The sequence below is a fragment of the Equus przewalskii genome, chromosome 17 (genome assembly GCF_037783145.1).
Source record: "Equus przewalskii isolate Varuska chromosome 17, EquPr2, whole genome shotgun sequence".
Classification (NCBI taxonomy): Eukaryota; Metazoa; Chordata; class Mammalia; order Perissodactyla; family Equidae; genus Equus; species Equus przewalskii.
This window is the reverse complement of record NC_091847.1, coordinates 75,772,950-75,797,210: the sequence shown is the minus strand read 5'-3', so window position 1 is coordinate 75,797,210 and position 24,261 is coordinate 75,772,950. Positions and strand designations below refer to the sequence as shown.

General features: G+C 41.7%; 2 protein-coding genes and 1 pseudogene across 3 annotated transcripts in view; 2 read left to right on the top strand and 1 right to left on the bottom strand.

Moving 5' to 3' along the window:
- The window catches only part of MPP4 (MAGUK p55 scaffold protein 4), a 36,197-nt gene extending 32,854 nt beyond the window's left edge, over window positions 1-3,343 (top strand). The window contains exons 20-21 of the mRNA XM_070580747.1: window positions 582-716; window positions 2,797-3,343. Coding sequence (XP_070436848.1) covers window positions 582-716; window positions 2,797-2,988 — 327 coding nt within the window. The 3' untranslated portion in view covers window positions 2,989-3,343. The remainder of the gene's footprint in view (window positions 1-581; window positions 717-2,796) is intronic.
- Window positions 1,763-1,861, bottom strand: LOC139076885 (U6 spliceosomal RNA; annotated as a pseudogene).
- Window positions 3,344-3,945: 602 nt separating the features above from the next.
- Window positions 3,946-22,141, top strand: TMEM237 (transmembrane protein 237). Of its 2 annotated transcripts, none has more exons than XM_070580746.1 (13): window positions 3,946-4,191; window positions 6,076-6,107; window positions 6,718-6,728; window positions 7,605-7,661; window positions 9,880-10,017; window positions 12,725-12,845; window positions 13,578-13,735; window positions 16,272-16,395; window positions 16,678-16,869; window positions 17,933-18,006; window positions 18,774-18,867; window positions 19,678-19,799; window positions 21,516-22,141. In XM_070580746.1, exons 1-13 carry the CDS (start codon window positions 4,150-4,152, stop codon window positions 21,581-21,583), a joined length of 1,233 nt encoding a protein of 410 aa, XP_070436847.1. In that variant the 5' UTR covers window positions 3,946-4,149; the 3' UTR covers window positions 21,584-22,141. The 2 variants fall into 2 exon arrangements, with proteins under 2 accessions (XP_070436847.1, XP_008532286.1); XM_008534064.2 differs by lacking the exon at window positions 3,946-4,191 and adding an exon at window positions 4,765-4,837.
- Window positions 22,142-24,261: the final 2,120 nt, after the last annotated feature.

Here is a 24,261-nt window from a genome sequence, read left to right as displayed (position 1 = left end):
TTCCTACGTTGTCATATGTATGGCTGCCTGTCTGAGACTTACGTGGAATGGAGGAGGAGCGAGCAAGTTAAGATAAAGAACATACAATGTGTAGGGCCCACTTTTTATGATCCTTGTAGTTTGCTTGCATTTTCTATAGTCAATTAAAAAATATATCTTGTGTGCTGAAGAGAATCAGGGGACAAGAGTTGTTCTTACTTGGGTCAAAGCTGGTGGTCAGTATGAAGATGTCAGTCCACCGTGAGATAATGGTAAGAGGAAAGTGAAACGGAGCTGATCCTCCTCGAGAGTCTGTCTTTGTCATTGTCCCATGAGATCATGTACAGAATCCTATCAGATTTCAGTACAGGTGTCATGGCTAATAACCGGAAGAGCAAGGATTCGAATGTAATTTTGATTCTAGAACCCCATCTCTTAATTATTAACATGATTTTTAGAGTTGAGGACTTGAGAGCACATGAAAATATACTCTGGCTAAAAATAATTGCTAATTTCTGATCTTAGAAATTTGAGAACATTCATGTTGATTCTAGGAAATTAAGACTTCTGTTATTAAATGTGCATTTAATTTTTCTGTGTAGGGTATTCAAGTGGCTAGAACTCATGAACTGAAGCCCTATGTCATATTTATAAAGCCGTCTAACATGAGTTGTATGAAGCGATCTCGGAAAAATGCCAAGATCATTACAAACTACTTTGTGGACATGAAGTTCAAGGTAAGATACAGAGGCAATGGATGTACGCGTTGTTTTGTTTTTATTCCCCTAGTGAAAAAACCACTGTTGTTTCCACAGCATCCCGATGTTAAGGAATGTAATTTCTGTTTCTAATGAATAATGCACTTATGATTTATCCTTTTTACATCATTTATAGATATTAAAATAAAGTTTAATAATTGCTATGATGCTACTCTTCTTTTTTCTTTTTTTGGGGTCTAGCTTTAAAAAAAAAAGAGCTCTCAAGCCACAGTTTGCAAAGACATACAGAAATTAGGTGTGCGTAGGCCTAATATTTGTATTCAAAATGGATTATTTATTTTACAAAAATGTTTGAAAGTTTACTTTAAAAATGCTCTAGTGAGGGGCCAGCCCCATGGCAGAGTGGTTAGTTCACGCACTCCACTTTGGCGGCCCAGGGTTTTGCTGGTTCGGATCCTGGGTGCCAACATGGCACTGCTCGTCAGACCATGTTGAGGTGGCATCCCTCATGCCACAACCAGAAGGACCCACAACTAAAATATACAATTATGTACTGGGGGGATTTGGGGAGAGAAAGCAGGAAAAAAAAAAGAAGACTAGCAACAGTTGTTAGCTCAGGCGCCGATCTTTAAAAAAAATGCTCTGGTGAATACACCTCATCTGTAAGATGAATTTTCTTTATATATATATATATTTTTAAACACAAAAAATGTTTATTAACGATGATGGTAATAATAGAGGGGCCAAACCAGGTGGGCTTAATCAGTGAACTCTTTTCTACAATAGGTGAATTTTTTCCAGTTTTTAAATAATTTTCATTAAATCCATATTAAAGATTTTGTCATAACATGTGTACAGCTCAATGAAATTTTACGTGTGTATGCACCCAGATAACCATCACCTAGATCCAGATATTACATCCACTTATTTTTGTGTGTATGGTGAAAAACAAAACACGAAACTAACCATTTTAACCATTTGTAAGTATACAGTTCAGTGGTGTAAAGTATATTCACATCATGAAACAGAACTCCAGAACTTTTTTATCTTGTAAAACTGAAATTAAACATATGGAATACTTCATGAATTTGCACGTGTCCTTGCACAGGGGCCATGCTAATCTCTGTATCATTCCAACTTTAGTATATACGCTGCTGAAGTGAGTACAAGGTAGCTTTATATTATCTTTTATCTCTCATTATTTTTATGTTCATATGTTTTTAATAATTACTATATGAAAGTCTGATACTCCAGTTTGCATTTCAGACAGTAGAGTCCATGGATATATTCTCCGAGTCTTATGGGCATCTAAAATTGTGTTCTCATTTTTATGGCAAGCTAAACAAATTAACAAAATTGTTTCTGGATCATGTGCATGGCCACCTGGTAAAGGAGTACCGCCACGAGGTTGCAGTGCCTGTGTCTATATTTGTGTTTAGGATGCATTGGCAACAAGATGTACTATTTTAATTGTTGTAGACAAATAAGAAAATAGCAGCAATCAATTTACTGCGTTAGTGCCAAGTAAAGGCCAAATGACTTTCACTTAACAAAATTTCACAATAGTAGAAATAGACAATATTATAGGTGAATTAGGTCATCATGAAGCAAAGGGTAATCTAAGTATGCCCAATTCAATAGAACTGGGTCATGCCATCCTCAGGTTGAGAGTGGTCATTTTGTATCTGCAAAGTAATGTCATTCTTGTCAAGTTAGTGTTCATTTGAAATTTATGTTTAAGTTTTATTTATACTTAACTGGTAAATTTTCTTTGGTTTTATGTTGTATATGGTTTGAGAGCTTCAAGTGTTTAGATAATAGAATAAGATAATTTAAGTCCAAATGGGAAGTTGAGAGGACTGGTCTGTCTAGGAACCGTTACTAAATTTCACGAAACCTTGCCCAACGGGATCCTAAGTAAGACTAAAGAGAGAAACGGTGTTTTAGAGTAGAGGTTTGGAATAGAGGAAATTTATTTGACCTAATTGTTTTTATAAATAGCTTCACAGCTGGATAACAATCAAAATAACAAACTGCGTACTATTTCTATTCGTCTCATTAAGTTTGTGCTATCCATATTTTTCTATTTCTCCTGAAGGACGAAGATCTCCAAGAGATGGAGGATTTAGCTCAAAAAATGGAGACTCAGTTTGGCCAGTTTTTTGATCATGTGATTGTGAATGACAACTTGCAAGATGCATGTGCCCAGTTGTTGTCTGCAGTTCAGAAGGCTCAGGAAGAGCCTCAGTGGGTCCCAGCAACGTGGGTCTCCTCTGATACCGAGCCTTAAGGAGGCCCTCCGCACAATGCTGCAGTTTTAACAGCGTTCCCCTGTTACAGAGCTCCGGACCAACAGCTGCCACCCCAAACAGCAGCATTTGCCCTGTTATAACGAGTGCAGCTTAAAAGTACTGCAGTTTATTAATCTTATTTGAAAACATATTTGTATTGTATGCTTACATAGAGTTACCTATTTGGCTTGTAGAAGAAAATGTTTTCCTTTACCTCATATGCAGTAACTCATAGAAATATGAACAATGCTAAGTTTCTGAGTATAAGAACCTTTCATAGATTTCCTTATGGTCTTTGTACAATTCAGATAAAAAGACCTTTCCTAAATAAAATAAGTAATTTCAGAAACTGTATTTTACCTTATGAAACTTGTTTTATGAAAATGGTTTTTACAAAAAGTGCCTGCTTGACTAACGCAGCAAGAAGGGTTAACGTACACATTTCACGTCTAACGTCAAGACCTGCAGAAACTGCACTTGGCCCCATCATTCTACACATAGGGCTACAAGGAAAAAAGTCTTCTGATCAGAGCTGTAAGTCATCAATTTTCCTAAAAGCCAGTATCTACATTTATGCCTAAATTAGGAAGGGAGAAGGGACTGCGGTCCTGGAGCCCAATATCTGAGAAAACCACAAGAGGAGGACGTTTCTCCAGTCTTGTTTTTCTCTTCCCTAGGTCTGAGACTTCCAGTCGCTCCTCCTGCCTCTCTCTATCTCCTACATCATTCTCAACTTTCTCCGTCTCCACACCATCTCTCCACCGCTTTAACTATAAAATAGTGCGTGCTTCAAAATACTTGCAGTTTTCAAAATTTAAAGTGAATGTTATCTTTCTAAAAAACCCAACCAAACAAAACGAAGAAAATTAGGTCATTTTTAATGATGTTTACGTGAGCCCGGATTTGACTTCATGTTGTGCTCGAGGAAAACGTTTCCCAAACTTGATTGACACAGTTGTGGGACGGCGGGGAGGCAACGGGAGGAAACTCGAGAACGGCCCGTGTCAACACACACGCCGCACACGTGCGTGCGAACCGCGCCGCGCGGGTGCCCGCCTCCGACGCTGGAACCGGGGCTGCGCGGGGCGGAGACCTGGCCGCGGGGCTCGCCTGCCGTGGACCCGGGCTCGGGCGGGCGGCGGCGGTTGCGGGGGCGCGCCATGAGGGCCGACTCGGGGCGCGGGCCGGAGGAGGGCCCCCAGGTGAGCGCGGGCGGGGGCGCCGCCCTGACGGCACCTTCCCCGGGTGGGGCCACGGCCGACGCGCCGGGAACCCGGGAGAGCCCCGCCCCGGGACGCGCACCGGCCCCTGGCGCCCCCGGGACCGGGCGGGGGCCGGAGGTTCGGCCCGAGCTCCTGGGGCCGGGGGGCGGGGGAGCGGGCGTGCGGTTCCCGGGGCCTGAGCGCACGCTGCCATGGCGCCGCCTCCGGCTGCCTCCTCGCGGAGGAGGCCTCAGCCGCCCGGAAGGAGCCGCCGGTAGCCCGCGGGGACCTCTCTTCGTGGTCCCCTCGCTCCCGCCAACAAATCCCCGCGCCCGCTGGGAAACAGGGCCCAAACCGGGACCGCCGCTCCCCGCCCGCTGGCGTCTCCCGTCCCGGGCGCGCCAGCCCCGACGCCGACGCTCCCTCGTCCGCAGGGGCCGCCCGGGAAGACCAGCCCTGCGCCCCGCGCTCCCGCCGCGCGCGGTGGAGGCCGCAGGCCCGAGCGTCCGGGGGGCGCAGCCCGGTGACCCAGCCCGGTGATGCACTGCGCCTGCGCGCGGCCGGGGGCGGGGCGGGGCGGGGCGAGCGCCCGGGAGCCGGCGGCCGCGGTGAGCCGGCTGTAGACGGGATGGGGAAGAAGCAGGTGGTAAGCGGGCCTTTTGAGTTGCTAGGATTTGTGTTCACTTGAGCCGTCCTACATTTGAGGGGCGTAGAGGTTGGGTTTCTGGATGGGTCACACGTCATTTTTTGCGGGACTTTGGAAACGTGGCGTTACCGTGTGAACTCAGTGCTCGGATAGACGCCGTCCTCAGCATCTTTGGGACGACAGCGCTTTCCTGTGGCTGTCGTTCTTTCCGGTCGAATTTTGACTACTGGATAGCAGTAAGACAGCCTGCCTTGTCCTAGTCTTGTAGCATTTGTATTGATACATTGTTTGAACGAATGGATTGCTAAATGGGGCAGTCGTAGAATCCCTTTTGAATCAGTGTCTTTGAGATAGTTGGAACGTTAATAAACCGATTTCTAGGCCTTCTGTTAGTGTTCTATTTGGAAAGATTTCCGAATGCTTCTTAACTGTAATTTCTCTGAACTGCAAACACAACTTTTCTTATTCATTTATATAAAGTAGCATTTATAAGATTTTTAAAAAAATTCTTTCTGCCCTAAAATGCATTCTTCACTCTGTATTCAGAGTGATCTTTTAAAAAAGTATGTTACTGTGTGGCTTCAAGCCTCTGTTGGCTTCCCATTGGATTAAAACAAAATCTAGACTCCTTCCCGTGGTCTTCAAGACCCCGGTTTTAGTCTGGCCGCTGCGGAGGCAACTCCTGCAGCCTTACGGCCTTCGTTTATCTGGAATGCTCCACCCCCAGTCTTCCCTAAAGCCTTCGTGTTTGCTCCTCTTTGGCTCCTTTCGTATTCAGGTCTCAGCTCAAATATCTCAGAGAGACTTTTCCTGAGGGAGCACTGCTCATGCTCCCTCACTTACTACTATTTATACACACATATATTAATATAGTAACATACATGGTAATACATACATGTTACTATAGTAATACATATGGCAATACGTATATTAATGTTATCTTCCAATACTTAGCCTCTAGAGTGTAAATTCCACAAAAGCAGGGATCTCTGTGTTTTGCTCATTAATATATTCCTAATGCTTAGAAGAGGGTCTGGCCTGTAGATAGACAGGAACGTAGGAAGGAAGGAATTTTACATGACATTTAGAAATGGGGGAACAAATTTAAAATTGCCCCGAGGCTCATCAGTATCTCCTGGGTTTCACCTGACGAACAGCGTCGTCGAAAGATTTGACATCCGTGGAGCAGAGATGCTCTAAGGCTTTTCTTACAAGCGATTTTCTTCTTTTCCCCACAGCGTCCTCCACGAGCCCTTCCACCTGTGCCAAGGTAATGGTGATTTACAATAATTTTATTACTGAGTTTTAAAAACACAAAATGAATAAAGTGAAAAAATAGTACAATTGCAAAATTATAATAATTCAGAAAAGACTTCTTGACAATTTTACAAAAGGCTTCCTGAGAGTTTAAAGGTGAAAGGTCCTTGAGTCATTAGGATAACAGTTTTAATTAAATGTTTCAGAGCCTAACGTCAGCTTGGAAGGGTGATCGATACAGTCTGAATCTGTGTCTTGTTTATCAGAATTCTGATCCTCTTTTGTTTGCTAGAATAGTTTCCCCAGAGTTTAAGCTGATTTTAATCAGTGACAAAATAAGAGTTCTTAATCTGCGTAATCCACTTTATTAATAGACAGTAGGGAATATGTATATGTAGGTTCAGAAAATCTTGGGGTTATTTTATTAGCAGTCTTACTAAATAGCTTATTACTTATAAATAATAAGCTAGTTTGTAAACTAACTGATTTTGTATGAAAGCTAATTTTATTTTAAATTTGTAATCATTTAAGTCAAATTTCAGTCTGACAATATAGTAGACTTCTAATTAATAGTTTCTTTTTTTGTCTTTGTCCTGATTAAATTTGGTTGGTGTCATGTGAAGTGCTATTCAAGGTGAGTTAGTTCACTGTTAATGTAAAACTTTCTAAATGTAGTATTTGCTCTTCAAAAGTTAGTTTGATTCCTTAATGTTTCTCTTAAATTTGAGTCTGAATGGTATAATTTATAATAGTACAATATCTTCTTATCATAATCTCCTGTGACTGCCATTTTTTAATGATGGTTGATATATAACACTAGTTATGTGGTTGATATTTGACCTCGCAAAAATAAAAACACTCATCCCTTAATGGAGTCACCTAGAACCTACTGTTGGCCTGTTTATAGTTCTGTATTAGGGACTGCGTCTTCCCGGTCTCATTTAGCCAGGAGAGACTGGGTTATGTTGCACTAATCCCAAAATCTCAGTGACTTAATATCAGACCAGGTTATTTCTGGTTAATGCAAAGTCCATTGAGGCCACAATCCAGGGCAGCCGCCTTTCACCACCTCTTCACCACTGACGTAGTGATTCAAGCTCCTTCCATCGTGTGGTTCTGCCATCTTAACAGGAGGCTTTCTCAGTGGCCACAGCAAGGGAAGAGAAAGCTGGAGGGTTACTCCCTGGCTCTTTCAGTGTTTTGGCCCCACAATGACACAAATCACTTCTGCTCGCAGTCTGTTGGCCAGAAGCAGTCATAGGCCATACCTAAGGGCAAGGGGGCTGGGAATAGTTGGTGAGCCCACTTTCTAACATCACTACAAGCAGTGAGCTACTGGCACCACACTGTGGGCTCTCTGTCAGTTTCTTGCCTTCTTCCCTAATATGTAGAAGTTGGCTGGACCCAGGGAAGAGAGAGAAAGGTCTTCCCTCCTAAAAGTACCCTTTTGACTGTTCCCTGCATTGAATTTTAGGCAGCCTTTTCTGTTGTTGTTCTTTCTGTTTTATAGATGATATTCCCCTTAGTCGTCCTAAGAAAAAGAAGCCCAGAGCAAAAACCACGCTAGGTGAGAAGTTGTTCTTGGTTGTGTGGGATCACAAGCTTTTCCAGAACCTCAGGTATGGTAAACATCACAGATCAGGGAGAGGCAAGGCCTCAGCAGTCCCAAGTCCCTGCTGTGCTGAGGTTAGAGTCAAGGTCACTTTGAAGCAGTAGCATTCGTGGTGACAGTGAGGGACAATGCGGGACAGCCTGGAGAGTGTCTAGAAACATTCATGGAATAAAGGGTTGTGCCACCTAAACTCTTACTTCCACAACATTCTTGGACTCTTTGAGGTGTTTTTTCCCTAGATAACATAAGTTGTCTCAAGCTATGATTGGTTCCAGACCCTTGAGCAGGATACTGGATTTAGAGACCTAAGGCTCTTGGATCCCTCCTTTCAGTCAGAGAATCTCTGTGGAAGAGCGTGAGTCTGAAGGCAGGGCCATATCATCTAAGCGGTGAAGCTGCAATAATGAGCAAGTTCTACGAACTCCTTTTTCTCTTCGTTATCTGCTAATAATCCTGCATGTTCTATCAGCATCTCAAACTCAGCACATCCAGAATTCATCATCACCTTTAACAATAGATCAATTTTTACTTCTCACTCACAAATTTCTGTTAATGGAACCCCCCACTCTCCCAGTCACTCAAGCTGGAAACCTCAGAGTCAGCCCTCTAACTGGTCCCTTCACTCTCCTGCTGACCTTCACAAGCTGACTTCTTCTGTGGTATCTTTTATGTCTCTTTTCCTCTTTCCTCTCCACTGTCACAACTGTAGTTAGTTTAGCTCCTTCCCTCTTCTCCCTGAGCTGTTGAGGTGGCCTCCAACATTGCCCTGTACTTCTAACTTTCCTCCACTCCGGTTGGTCCTGCCCACTACTGCTGGGTGAGCTGCTTGAATGAACTCGTAGCTCTTCATGCCTTCCACCTGTCAGAAACTTAGATTGGCTTATCATTGCCTAACAAATGGAGGAATAGACGGTGGGTGGAGAAAAAGAAAGAAATGGAGATGATGCGTAGAGCGGGAAAGACATAGACACAGAACAAAAAGAAAAGAGATGCAAAGAGACTTAGATTCACAAAGATACTCACTGAAATGCTGGGCTCTGAAAATACACCACAGTTAATTGTAGACACGTACATGTGGACTTAGAAAGGTCACAGCGAGGGTGCAAGAAAGACAGAGTTGGGGGAGGAGAGGTGTGGCTATCCCAGCTACAGTCTTCCTCCTTATAAAAAAGAGAAAAAGAATGCAGTGTCCCGGACCAAAAAGGGGATATATTGCTAGGCTTTCATTTAAATTGTCCATTTAGGTTACTTCAGATGTTTCACTCCTACAATTTTGCAGCTCTACGTACAATGGTGGGTGGTGGGGGGAGGAAGAGGTGTTTCTGTAGGATGGCTCGCCGGTGGTGAGATTGCCTGACCGAGGACCTGTGCGTTGGTAGGAGATGGATTCTGCTCAACCGCCTTCAAGGAAGCTTTAGTTATTTTCTCGGCACCAACAGTGTTTAAGTGTCACGTTAGCTAAATCCTTGACAACACTGGACAATATCAGTCTTTTAAATTTTTTTGGTGATCTAGTGGGCAAAAAGCTTATTTTAGTTTCCATTTCTCTGAATGCTAATGAGGTTAAGCATCTTTTCATTTGTTTATTAATAGATTTATATTTCTTCCTTTGTGAAGAAGACAGTCAAGGGAATGTAGTCAAGGAAAATTCAGTCTGCCAAAATGTGTCAAAATCTGGTCACAGATTTGATGAGGGGAGGGGAGAGACTGAAATGAATGACCAAATGAAGAGATTTATAAATTATCTGTCAACTCCAGTTATCCATGATGACCTTATCATGCGTTAATCTGTTAATGAAGGACTAAACTATAAGAGGCTGAGAAATCTTAAGGCACGACACAAAAAGAGTTCTCTATGGTGAAAGTTCTGCTGTGTTTTCATCTTTTTGAAAGTTCTGAGGCAGTTTCTCCTCCCTGCCTGCCTTTGTTCTTCTTTCTAGCCCCCCGGCCTTCTTTCTTCCTCATCTTCCTTGTTCCCTCATTTCTTTCTTTTCTCAGCTTAAAGACCAAAGTTACAGGTGAGGAGGAAGGAAGTCAAGCTTTGGGGCACACTCAGTTCTGTAAGAGAAGGGGTTATTCTATAGGAGACAGTCCAGTTGCCTTTTCCCCATCTTTTTAAGACTCAGTGACCTCTACTCAGGTTGTCCCGTTTTTCCCCACGTGTTTTCTGTAGCTAGTGCTTCTCTGGAAGGCCTTGTTCAGACTGCTGTTCACAGGCCCTCTGAGGGCAGCGCGCCGCCAACTAAAGACCCCAGAGAACACCCAGACGCTCCTATTCAAAGGAGACAGAAGAAGACGAGGCCGCCTCTCGGTATGTAGAGAAACCAAGGTTAGGCTGTGATTTGGGGAGTATGATTAAAACCCTGTCTGTCCCCATTTTTCCTCACCCATATCCCATTTTTTTCTTGCTTGCTTAAAATTTTTATCCCTAGAGTAACTCCAATGGGTTAAGTCAAGAACACTTTAGAGGGTCTCTCTTGATCATATGTGTATAGATTATGAGGGAAGATGTATAAATTCAGGACTAAAACAAAAAGTTTAGATCTTGATGTATATAAGAATTTGGTATATGATGAAATAAACATTTGAGATTAGTGGGAAAAGGATAGATTCTGTTAACAGAGTTGTTAATTAATATTGTTATTATTATTAACAATAACACAATGAATCTACAGCCAACATTTATTGAGTCTTGCTATGTCTCAGTCAGTATTCACAAGGTAAGCAATACTATTTCATTAATTTTGCCTATCAAATTGGCAGTGCCTTTTAAAAATTATAAAACCCAAAAGCATTGGATATAGAAGTGTTGATGAGAAATGGGTACACTCCTGCACTGCTGATAGGAGTGTAAGGTGGTTTAGCCTGTCTGCACTTCTAGGAATGGAAGTCACTACAGTGGCTACAGTAACTAAAGGATGTTAACTGCAATATTATTTATAAGAGTAGAAGCTGGTACTAACCAAATATTAACAATTTGATATGGGCTAAATAAATCATGGTTTATCCATTTGATAGAAACCAGCTAACCATTGAAATGTTGGTTAAAGTGAAACAGTGACATAGAAAACCATCAGTAGTATATTGTTGAGTCAAAAACAAAGACTACATATAAAGTCACATGTGTCAAAGGATCCCATTTTTATAAAATATGTTGTGTTTATTTCCTACAGCTGCCATAAAAGATTACCACAAACTGAGTGACTTAAGACAACAGAAATTTAGTCTTTGACAGTTCTGGAGCATAGAAGTTCAAAATCATGTCCACAGGGCCGTGATGTTCCCTCCGACGGCTCTAGGGAAGAATCCGTCCTTCCTCTGCTAGCTTCTGGTGGTTGTGGGCAATCCTTGGCGTTCTTTGGCTGATGGCAGCATAACTCCATTCTCTGCCTCCTTCTTCACGTTTTTCTGTGTTTCTGTGTTCAAATTTTGTTCTTCTTATATCAGTCATTGGATTTAGGACCCATCCCAATCCAGCATGACCTCATCTTAACTGGATTACATCTGCAAAGACCCCATTTCTAAAGTCTCATTCACGAGTATTGGGGTTAGGACTTGAGCATATCTTTTTGGGGAGACACGGTTCAACCAGAACATACGTATATACACACAGATGTATGGTAAAAAGGGTGGAAGGGTATAGCAAAGTGTTAGCAGTGGTAGGTTTTTTAGAAGGAGGAATTACTGATGTTTTTATTTTTTTCCTTTTCTATTTATATTTTACTAATTTTTCATATATTGAATATGCAAGCCTTTTATAATCACTAGAAAAAAGACACTTGCTTTTTTTTTACCCGCTCTACCATTTATTTCATTACTGGCAGTAAATATAGTTGACTTAAAACTACCCTCTTAGTAATTCAGTTAGGGTACAAATTTGAAAATCAAGATGGATAGCAATACCTAAATTTTATAATTTGTGAAAATGTATTTACAGAAATGACTTGACCTTTTTTAGAAAATTGAGGACCCATCTAAGTTCTGGGCCAAAGAGCAGCTGTCACTGCCATTCTAGAACGCACCCACCGTGCATTCTCACTGGGTTTTGATTTTGTTTGATTTTTGTTTTGTTTTGTTCTGGATGATTATGGTAGGCTCTACGGCTTATATTTCTAGGCTGTCAGTATTTTTTTAAATAGAATTCTAGGGGCTTTGAGGACATTCCCGGGAGCCGTTGCCAGTATTTCCAGATAGGAAGAGTAGCTAGTAGATTAGAAAGCTCCATTGACTCGCTTCAGCTTAATACCTTGTGTGCAGAAAAGAGTTGACATAGCAGGCCTGCGCCTGTCATCCTTGGAAAGGCCCGCCTGCGAGGCTGGTGGCCTCCTTACTGGTGTCTGGGAATTGGGCTGGTAAACAGCTCCCGACGCTGATGGAAAACTTCCCCTGACTTACAGGGTGGCTCACTGTGCGTTTGTGCACGTGCTGATGCCTGCTGAACGCCTGCTTGCCTTCTGCAAGTTCGGACTTTGGGCACGTGCTAGGCAGGGGGTGCCTGTGTGACCAGCCCCCAGTGGAAACCTTGGTGAGCTTCCCTGGTAGAGAAAGCGACACATGTGTTGTCCCAACCGACTGCTGGAGGAATTAGCACATCCTCTGCGACTCCATTGATAGAGGCCTCTTGGAAGCTCGGGCCTGGTCTCTTCTGGACTTTGCTCCATGAGGTTTTTCCTTTTGCTGGTTTTGCTTTGTCCTCTCGCTGTAGTGAACCGTGGCTGTGAGTCTGATGACTTGTGTGTCTGTGAGTCCTTTGAGCGAATCACAGAACCTGGAGGAAATCGTGGAGATCTCTGACACCCTGGGTGTTGGATTACTTCATTTTTTTCCATATTGTTTGGCATTGCAAGTTCAGATTTTCTGTTGAGCATTTAGAGGTATAAAATTTTAAAAATTAAAAGTTTGTAAGAATTTTGGCCCAATTGAAATTCCTAAAGTTCTTTTGTCTTACGGAAGTCTTGTACATTACTTTTCTTTTTACATTATAGTGATTGAAAACTTAATCTACTTTTTATTTTCAGAGTTGGAAACTGCTTCCACCCAGAAAAAGGCATCCAGTCCATCTTTGTTACGAAATGAAAATGGTCTCAATGTGGAGCCAGCTGAGGAGCCAGTGACTCAAAAACCTCGAAGGAAGACAAAGTAAGAATTTATTTGTCCGTCTAGATAGTCCAAAGGATGCCCTGATGCTGGATTCAGAGCTCCCAAACAGTGGCTTCTGATCAAGTCTTACTACATGCTGGTACAGCTCTAGGATAAGAGTGTTAGAAAAATATCAGTTAAACCAATCTAATGATAAATTTGAAGAGTAAACCACTGAGAAAAGTAAAATATTGTACTTAAAAAATCTTACTTGTCTCTAAAAAAGACGGAGACAGAAGATTTTATAGAAGTAGCAAAAAATTAAGGATAATATTAATGGGCTATTGCGACTTCTATTCTCATGTTAGCAATTCAGATTATTATTTCAGCAATAAATAAAAATGTGCATTTTAGCATAGGAAATTAAGTCTCAGATAAAATAGAATGGCATACTTTAAAGAAGTACCCTACAAGTTATGTAACAATATTCATACTTGGAAATAACCCTACAAATAGGGATCAATATCTATATAGACTCCTATGATCTTAAGGCTGGAAAGAACCTTACAAATCTAGTGCAGTCACTTCATTTTCCACATGAAAAAGCTGAGGCCCACAGAAATACAGGTGACTTGCCACACATTACAGTTGATAACGCATCCATTTGAGTAAAAACTACATTTCTCGACTCCAGGTCCAGGGCTCTGCCCATTATACTCACAGGCACCTCCTCATGTGGGTCTGTAAAAACTCAATAACCATCCATTTTCCTTACCTTCTCCCTGATTACAGGAAGACCCAGCCAGCGGAATTACAGTATGCCAACGAGCTAGGAGTAGAAGATGAAGACATAATTACTGACGAGCAGAGTAGCCCGGAACAGCAGGCCGTGTTCACTGCACCCACTGGCGTCAGCCAGCCTGTAGGCAAAGTGTTTGTGGAAAAAAGCCGTAAGTGGTTCCTTGTTTTGGATCATGAGCTCTGTAAGAATTATGCAAGGATAGCCTTTGACCTAGGAATTATACTTCTGGAAATCTGAATTAAGGAAATAAGGAAAAACATAGACAAAAATTTATATACAAAGCTAGTCATGACACATTATTCATGAGACCAAAAAACTGGAAACAACCTGGATGTAAAAGAGGAGGAGAGTGAGTTCGGTCAGTTACGCGCGTCTGTACAAGAAAATCTTCTGCACCATCACAGATGCTCAGGGAGAATTTTTCATTCCGTGGAAAGGTTCTTGTGAAAAATAAAGATACACATACACGTAGTTTGATCTCAAGTATAGAAAAATGCATAGGACAAAAGACTCGAAGGAAATGTGCCAAAATATTAATGCTGCTTGTTTCTGGGTTGTGGGATAATGGGTAATTTTAAAAATCTACCCCTACTCCCACCTATTTCTTTATTCTTTGTTGTACTTTACCAGTTTTCTGCAACTGGTAGTGGTGTTGGTAGTGTGGCAGGTAATGATATAAGTTCTATAATTAAAGATAAATGAGAGAGGCTGGCCCTGTGGCTGAGTGGTTAAGTTCATGTGCTCCACTTCGGCAGCCCACTTTCGCCGGTTCGGATCCTGGGTGCGGACATGGCACCGCTCATCAGGCCATGCTGAGGTGGCATCCCACATGCCACAACTAGAATGACCCACAACTAAAAATACACAACTATGTACTGGGGGGCTTTGGGGAGAAAAGGGGGAAAAAAAAGATTGGTGACAGATGTTAGCTCAGGTGCAAATCTTTAAAAAAAAATTAATGAGAGAAACTACATGATGGTATCATCACATTAAATAAGAAATACAATACTGTAGCTGTATATTCTTTTGGAAAATAGTTCTGACATTATATAGCATGCATTGGTTATAAGACTGCGTTTGCAGTGTTTAAGAAAAACCCACTGAAAGCAGGATCATGACCATATAGTACCCCCCTGGATATGCTGTGAATATGCTGCCTGAGGAACTCATCTGAAACAGAAAGATGAGTCTTAATATTTACAATTTAGATTTTATGTAAATTGTTTTAAAATTCTGATTCCATAAGATCCTTTCTAAGGGATCTTGGAGTTGTTGGTCGTTGGGAAACCTGACCTAATCGAGGGCTTTTACTAGTGTACCATGTGGCTGTTTAATTTACTTCAGTCTGATTTCAAGCAATGTCACTCAATCCTGATTGTTATTCTTTTTTTTCAAGGGAAGAGTTGCCCTAAGCTAACATCTGTTGCCAATCTTCCTCCTTTTTTCTTCCCTTCTCCGCCCCCTGCAAAGCCCCAGTACATAGTGGTGTATAGTTGTAGATTCTTCTGGTTCTTCTGTGTGAGCTGCCACCACAGCATGGCTGCTGACAGATGAGTGGTATCGTTCTGCGCCCGAGAACTGAACCCAGGCCGTTGAAGCAGAGCACACCAAACTTTAACCTCTAGGCCATTGGGGCTGGCTCCTCATTTTTATTCTTGCTTCCCTTCTGGAAACCTCCCTACTAGAGTAACTGACCAGAATAGATACTAATTGCCTGCCTAGAAGTTGTTCTTGTTTTTTTTTTTTTTTTTGAGGAAGACCGGCCCTGAGCTAACATCCATGCCCATCTTCCTCTACCTTATATGTGGGATACCTACCCCAGCATGGCTTGCCAAGCAGTGCCATGTCCGGACCCAGGGTCCGAACTGGCGAACCCCGGGCTGCCAAAGCAGAACGTGTGCACTTAACTGCTGCGCCACCGGCTGGCCCCTAGAAGTTGTTTTTTCTTAGGGAAAAATTAGGTGTCACACCCCTGTCTTTCATTCTCCAAGATGCCTGGCACCAGGTTTGGCAAGGATGATGGAAACGGAAGCTTTCCTGCTTCCTGAGGTCCCTTTGTGGATGGTAGACAGACGAGAAGGAGCCTCCTGTGGACAGTGAGAGGGCAGAGCTCGGCTCAGGCAGTGTTGTGGTGCCGACACTGGAACTGATGCTCCTCACAGGCAGCTTCTTCAGAGAAGTTTATGAAATAACCCATTTCTTTCTGTCGTCACAGACCGCCGTGCTACACACATTGGCATCTTTTCCTAAGAAAATGAAAGTGTTTTAAAATATTGACTTGCCTTTATAACATTGGCATTTAAACTTGAATGCCTTTAAAGTCTCTAAATTAGAATTTTTCAGACTATGTCATGTTAAAGCTTCCTAGACCTTTTTCTGAGTTGACAGTTCATTATTGTATTTCATTCAGTATAATTGATTTCTAAAAACTTACGCAGACATCTGTTTTGGGTTGAGAAGAAAGTGCATGGAGATTGTTTATTTTTCCTAAAGATAAAAAAATAGTATGCTTAAGCAACCAAAAGAAAAGAGCCTTCTGAAATAGGAACTGGATCAGGGAGGATGTTTAGATAGAAAAACAGCAAGATTTCAGTCTCAGTCTAACGGTTCTTAAGCGTGGAATAGTAAAAAGACTGCCAGGGTCCCCTCTGGTTAGTTCTGATAGTTGTGTGATGTGTTCTTAGGGCGATTCCAGGCTGCTGACCGTTCGGAGTTGATAAAGACCACAGAACACATAGACGTGTCCGTGGACGGGAAGCCCTGCTGGACGACCAGAGACGTCGCGCTCTCAGTGCACCGGGCTTTCAGGTTGGACTTTTCTTAAAACAGATGTTCCCTAATTTAAAGAAAAACGTGTTGATTGTTCAATGCTGTTAACAAAATTGACAACTTAAAATGGTAGGTAGGTATATTTTTTAAACATTCAGTTGGAGTTAAATGATCTGCCTATCATTGTTGTAAAAAAGAAAAAGCTCCCTTTTTTACTTTTTGTGAAATGTTGAAGTGTAATGTAAGTGAAGAGATTTAGGAAATATTTTAGCTTTTTCCTCTGGTAATTCGTGTATGATAACTGAGCGCTTCTCCGTTCAGGATGATCGGTCTCTTCTCTCATGGCTTCCTGGCTGGCTGTGCCGTGTGGAATATAGTTGTGATCTATGTCCTAGCAGGAGATCAGCTTTCTGAGCTCTCAAACCTCCTGCAACAATACAAGACCTTAGCCTATCCATTCCAGAGTCTTCTCTACTTGCTTTTGGCTCTGAGTACAGTTTCGGCATTTGACAGGTAAGACTGTTGTGACCGCATGTCCCTCCAACTTTCCTTCAGGAGGAAGTGTTGAGAAAGTGTCACTGACGATGACAGTTTTCAGAATCAAATTATAGGATATTAATATTATTTTGACTCTTTTTTAAGCCAGGCTGTTCTGTTCTTTTTTGGGGGATGAGAGTACTGTAAACAAAAACATCCCCCAAAGTCTCAACCCACTCCCGCATCAACTCTAAGTCCAAAATTTCATCCAAATATAATCAACTCAAAAAAGTCCCAAACACCATCTTCCAGATGATCTGAACCAGGTATAGGTGAGACGCTGAGTGTTGTGGTAGTTTCCTAGGGCTGCTGTGACAAAGTACTACACCCTGGGGGTCTTAAACAACAGAAAATCACTTTCTCGCAGTTCTGGAGGCCGGGAGTCTGAGATCAAGGCGCCAGCAAAGTGGGCTCCATTTTAGTGGGCTCTGGGGGGAGTCTATTCTGTGCCTCTCCTCCAGCTTGCAGGGGTTGCTGGGATTCCTTGGTCTGTAGAAGCATCACTCCGATCTCTGCCACTGTTGTCACTTGGCTGTCTTCCCTGTGTCTCTGCCTCTTCCTTTCTTATTGGGACACCAGTCCTATTGGATTGGGGCCCATTCTCATGGCCTCCTTTTAACTTGATTACATCTGCAAAGACCCTGTTTCCACCTAAGGTCACCTTCACAGGTACCAGGCATAGGATTTTAACATATCTTTTTGGGAACACAATTCAGCCCATTGAGAAAAATAACAATTTACAGCCCAATGCTGTGAGTAATAGAAGTAGAATCTAATGGAATTTTGCAGATCAAGCTTAATTTGTCTCTTCAGACTCTCTTACCTCCAAAGGAATAGTCTTCTAGTCAAATGTTTTATGTAGCCTTTGTAAATAAGATCTCCTTTTATGTATTAAGTATAAACTGTAGCTACTTAAAGCTTGGTAATAGGCAATATATGTGGTAGCACTGGAACAGAGAAGGAAAAAGCTAGAGTCAAGAGAGCACAGTTTTGTAAAAAGTTATAACTCCGCCGTACATGAGACTTCTGTGTTTTATAGGATCGACTTGGCTAAAACATCAGTGGCAATCCGAAATTTCCTTGCCCTGGAGCCAACAGCTTTAGCATCTTTCTGTGAGTAAATAGTTTAATTTGATGACTGTGTTACACTTCTGTTACATTGTAATTTTGAACCAGGAAAAGTATAATTTTATTTTTAAAAAGATTTTACATTGTTGCTACTTACAAACATTACTTACAGCTGTTCAGTGGAATTTGTAATTTGAAAAAACATGGTGGGCATAATTTTAATAGAATTATTTTTCAATAGAGGTTGATCTAAATAAATTTTAAAAGTTTAATTTGTTCTGTATTACTTAATTTTTAGCTTCTGTATTTTCTACTTGACATTAAACAGATTCACCTGGTATGGCATTTCAGTAACAAATACTATTTTATATCTCTTTGATAATTTGGAATGCATTTTGTTCTAAGATATGAGAATATTAATAAAACTAGTTTTAGGACCTTGAGTAAGTCATTTAATTTCTTAAAAGATCTTCTAGGTCTTGTCAATTCTAATGATGAAGTAGTGAGCATTCACTAATGGAGAGTGAAATATATATTATTATATATTTATAATACTTAGAATTTATAATATAATATATAAATATATATTATTTTTCACTATTATATAGATAGTGATTATATAGTGATTATATAGATAATAGTGAAAAATAATATAAGGCTATCTAACCTACTGAAATTAATCGAATGAATTTCCTTTGTATCATCATTCCCCAAAGTACAGATTATTTTTGACCTTATAATAATCTACAAATTCAAAATAAATTGAGTTGTTAACAATACATTGTTAGTAATTTCATCTGTCTTTTTCTCAGTGTACTTTACTGCTCTCGTACTATCTCTGAGTCAGCAAATGACCAGTGACAGAATCCACCTGTACACACCTTCTTCTGTTAATGGGAGCCTCTGGTAAGAATTCACAGTAGCATCAGCGATTGGTGATGGCAATAACAGCAACAGTGGGAGTACTGGTATATTCCTATCCTTTCGCTCTCTTATGTGTTTTCATCTATAAATAATAATGAAGGCCTGTTTCCTGTTTCCACAATTATACCAAGAAAATACCTATTCCATTGGTTAATGGATAACTATTGTTATACACATCTGCATTTTAAAAGAGATGTCTTCTTTTTACAAATCTGTTTTAAATCTCTTAAGTTATGGTTTTAAAATAAGTCATTAGGCGATGAACTGGAGGAGCCCTGCAGCCCCCCGTCAGTGAGCCTGATACCCCAGAACAGTGATGGCAGTGGGGAGCTGGGACAGAGTCAGAACCAAGCGAGCCAGGAAGAGGAGGCTGGGGAGAGCCAGCCTGGGCAGATAGGGCCCGCCGTGGAGCTGAGAGGATGGCCGAGATTTCAGAGGGGCAGTCTTTCTGAGAGAGTGGCTAGGAGCCTGAGGTAAAGAGAGGAAAGGAAGATACTTCACTCAAGAGGAGCACTGTCGTAGTTGGAAGGGAAACTTAGAGAAAAGTTTTGGCAACACTAAATTTCCATTTCCATCAGTGTGCAAGCAGATCTGTTTAGAGTTCAATAACCTTTGTGCTCATGGTATATTTATGGTGTATTTCATAGGGAAATTATATTTTATTTCATGCTTTATTTGTTATTCCTCTGGTGAGGACTGATGTTTTTTTAAAGTTCATAAAATAGATATAGCTGTATTTGGATATATAAATCAAAATGAAGACGTTTCTGATGAGCATTTCTGTCTCCTCAGGGCAGAAGGACTCGAGGAGCAGGTTCTGCAGCCATGGATTGTGGTGAACCTGGTGGTGGCCCTTCTGGTTGGATTATCTTGGCTTTTTTTGTCTTATAGGCCAGGCATGGATCTCAGTGAAGGTATTAAAGAAAAATAGTCCAAGAGTATCATGAAATCTTCTATAGTGATTTTATAAATCTCCTTCTAATGGATATAGCTTATAATATTCTGATAACAAAGACATTTAAATAAGATAACAAAGAAGAATGAAAATCCAGTGGTAAAACAGAATGCCAAGAGAAGCAGGAGGCACGTGTGGGAGAGCTGGAGTCTCCAAGTGCTTAATGAGGGGGCGCTTCTGCGGCCCCTGTGCGTACTTAGGAGCTATTTCTTCTCCTAGGACCCTTCAAGTATTTTATAGGAAGCCCCTGCTCTTTGCTTCTCAACGTCTCTTCACCCATGCAGCCTGTCAGACACATTCAAGTGAATTATTCTCCTCCTCTACCTTCATTGTGTAAGGAAGCGTTTAGTAATCCTCCTTTTAGTGTGCCCAGGGTGCAGCGAGGGTTCCTGGTCTCGAGTCCACAGGCCCCTTTTGGAGCGCCTGAAGAGGAGGAATCTTCTTAGCAAGCTGCTGTCGTCAGCGCTGCTCTGGGAACCGCTCAGTGCTTGTATTCTAAGTCTTTTTTCCTTGGTGGGTGTGCCACAGTTTCACCCTGGGATCTCTTTGATATTTTCTGGGCTTTGGTTATTATTGTATTCTTGGTTTGTTAAACATCCTGAGCATTAACCACAATTTGATCAAGTAATTACAGCGCATGATCTTAGAAGTCTTAGAATTGAGAATCTGCCGAACATTTCCATTTGTATAAACCAAGACAAAAAAATGTAATCTTTTGTATTTTCATTCATGAGTGTACCTTTTTGCATTGTAATTCTCATGTTGCTCCACTGACCATCCTGTTACTTTATTCCTTTTGATGTATTTCGACTATATTTTTAAATCTTCTCAGGCTTTATATATTTTGCTGTTTTTCTTTCACTATAGTTTTCAGTCATTCAAAGAATTTTTCATCTAATACTTACATCAGAGGACTTTATTTTACTGGATTCCTAAGGTTTTCTTTTTCTGTATTTCTTGGCATTTTGATAAATTATGTGTCTCTGCTAAGTAATGGTTTACATGTAGAAATGTCAGCTGATAACGTTCTGCACTGTGGTTGGGAGTGAAGTTGCATCCCACTGCCTTGCGCAGTATTCAGTCTGTATCACCACGTGGCTATCACTCACTACATATTTCCAGAATCCTGCTCTCCTTTAGGGCATGTGAGTCATATAACATTTTATTTCCATGTGGATAAAAAAAGTAAATATAAAATGAGGATGATAACACCTAGCTTATTGGGTTGTTTTGGTGGTTAAATGGGTAACACATTTAAGATATCTTGGCACATAGCTGATGTTAGTTCCAAGTCTTTCCTCTACGTCTGTCCCCTGCCTGTTAGGTTATCATGATCACTGCAGAATTAGACCTTTCAGCTGTTTAATGGTCCTGGCTTCTCTAAGTGAGTAAATTTCCTGGTGAGAGTTATATTGTCTCTGTTATAGATATGTTGTATTTTTCAGGGGTTTACAATACATTTAAAACTTGAACATTTTAAAATGTAAAACTGGTACATTTGTCATTAACTCACCTTTTAAATCACATTTTACTATCAATAATTCTTATTTGTTCTTGAGGGCTATTTTTATATAGTATGTGAATATTTTAAGAGAACTTTTATAACTAAGCTATAAAACTATTTTTGAGGTACTAGGAAACCATTTTGAGTATGATCTGTTCATTTCTCTCCTAGAGTTGATGTTCTCCTCTGATGTGGAAGAATATCCTGAGAAAGATAAAGGAGTTAAGGTCTCTTCATAATGCCAGCTCACCTTCAGAGTAGTAATGGCCCAGTATTTAGAAGGTTTCCTGTTCGTGTTTTTAAGTGTATTTTTGTAAGATATGTATAGGTGTATTTTGAATTGATTTTCTGATTATATAATACTAAAAAATTTCTCAAGATTATGGAAAATGTTAAAATTGTATCTGCAGTTTATACCGAAACATTAATCTCTATAACATTATCATCCTAATAACAAAGGAGATAATGAGCTAGAAACCAGCAGGTGAAAGTGTTTATTTCCTGTTCTCTAGAATTAGTTGTATTCATAATCATTATCTTAAAAAGCACTAGTGCAGAAAAAGCTATAACTTTAGTGTTACAAAATATATATCAGGTTTAAACATAAATTTAAGGAATGGGGAAGGGGGAGGGGAAAGACCTTCATTATTTATTTTTGATGTTTCCTTGCTGAATAAATTGAAATATGAAATTTGTCTTTTTTGAAAACTGGTTTAGTGGTTGTGTATCATGTAATAAGTATAATGTAATTTAGCTTGAAAGATGCTTTACTTCATGGCTAATAAAAAGGAAATGTACCTTTTTGTTTGAAAAGTTTTATAACCATAAAAGTTTCCCTTTAACACCAGGTGGTTCCCATATCTGGTTGTCCATCAGAATCCTTTAGGAAGCTTTAAAAAACCTGCACCAAATGGGAAGCGGGACAGCACAGAGCTCAGGGGGCTAGAGGAGAGCCGGTGAGCCTGCCGAGCTAACAGTTGAACCCTTTCCTCTGCCTCTGTTTTGCATGATAAGAAATATGAGTAGGAATTCTCCATGCCTATTCTCAAGCTCTTTGTCAGACCTTTGGCTCCTGAGGAAATTCCCTCTTGAGGTGGGTCCTGCGCTGGAAAAGGTCTTTTCAGAGCTGTATCCAGTGGCGCCTCAACTGGTAGGAGATCCTAGTGCTCAAGACAGCAAGACTCTGTGGGGAAGGGTGTCTCAGAGGCCCTGGAGTACATCAGGAAAGCTACGGGGCCTGCCGAGGTCTGCGAGCAGCTCAGTGTTGTGGCACAGAAGAGCCTTGACAAATTGATGGTGGAGCTGGGTGGCTCTGAGAACAGGTCTAAATTTGGTATGAGCACCATGCTAGGAATATCTTGCTGTCTGTAAGGCTGGAGCTGTGGAGCAGGGTGTTCCCCCTGCTGTCACAAAATTGTGACTCCACTGGCAATTCTGAAGTCGTCCTAGCCACTCCAGCTTTCACTGTGATCAGCGATGGTTCTCGCTCTGGCAACGGGCTGGCGTGCAGGATTCATGATGCTCCCTGTCAGCCAGCTTCAAGGAAGCCATGCTCATTAGAGCTGAGGCTTACACGCCTGGCCAGCGTCACCCGGGAGACATGAGAAAACCAGTCCTACAGTGTGCGATTGTGTTAGCCTGAACAATATCCCCAAAAATGGCTGCGTCCCATCCCTGGAACATTGCATTGGCAGAAGGACTTTTGCAGATGTGACTGAGGTTTGAACCTTGCAATGGGGAGATTTTCCTGTATCATCCAGTGGGCCCACTGTAACCACATGAGTGCTTATGATCAGAGAACCTTTCCTGTGTGGTCAGGGAGAGACGGCGATGGGAGAAGGGCAAGAGGGTCATGATGTTGCTGGCTTTGAAGGAGGAGGGGGCCACAAGCCAAGGAACGTGGGGGACCTCCAGAAGCTGAGAATGGCCCTTGGCTGACAGCCAGCAAGAAAATGGGTGTGGGCTCAGTCCCACGTCTTTAAGAAACTGAATTCTGCCAGCGTCCCGAGTCAGCAAGGAAACGGATCCTTCCCTGGAAGCTCCAGGAAGGAAATCAGCCCTGCTGACACCCTGACTTCAGGCCAGGGAGACCCATGTCAGACTTCTGACCTACAGAACTGTAAGACAGCAAACGTGTCGTTTAAGCTGCTAAGTTTGGCTAATTTGTGACGGCAGCAGTAGAAAGTTAACAGACGGCTGAAGGGAGTTTTGCTCCCAACGTCCTGGAGAATAAGCAGCCGTGGAGCTGCCCCGAGTGCCACTGGGAAAGCCGGCTCCGTTGATGACATTGTAGCTGGCATGGGCGTAGCTGCTTTGAATTATTCAGGCCTGGGGAGTATGACCTGGACTTCAGATCTCCCGATGACCCCAGCAAGTCCGTGATCCTCGAGCAGCTGTGGGCCTGTGCACATCTTCCGTTAGGGAAAGCCTTTGGCCATGATGACTGGGACCTAGGAGGACGTTTACTGCGAACGTATGACTCCACGATTGGCTCAAAGTCATCATTTTTCTCACCCTTCTCCCTCATCAAGTGTGGGCAGAGCAATGATAGAGTTTCTGAGGTGTCAACAGGCAAGATCTCCAGTGGGCTTTTAGTTAATTTTTGGGTGCAAAATACAGTATTCAGTAATTAATGTGTACCTCTCTCCACCTCCCCCAAGCAGAACAAAACATACACACTCCCAGGCCCCATCCCCAGAGGTTCAGATTCACCAGGTCTGAGGTGGTGCCTGGAAAACTACCTTCTAGAAAAAGGTCCCCCAGGTGACTGATGCAGTCAGCAGACTAGCCAGCATTTGGGATCTCTGACCTACACGTACCATTTGTAATCCATTAGGAACCATAAAGCTTGGACGGTGACAGATGACTTGATCAAATTGCTAGGTTTGTGAGAGGACAAAAAATGAAAAATAAAAAA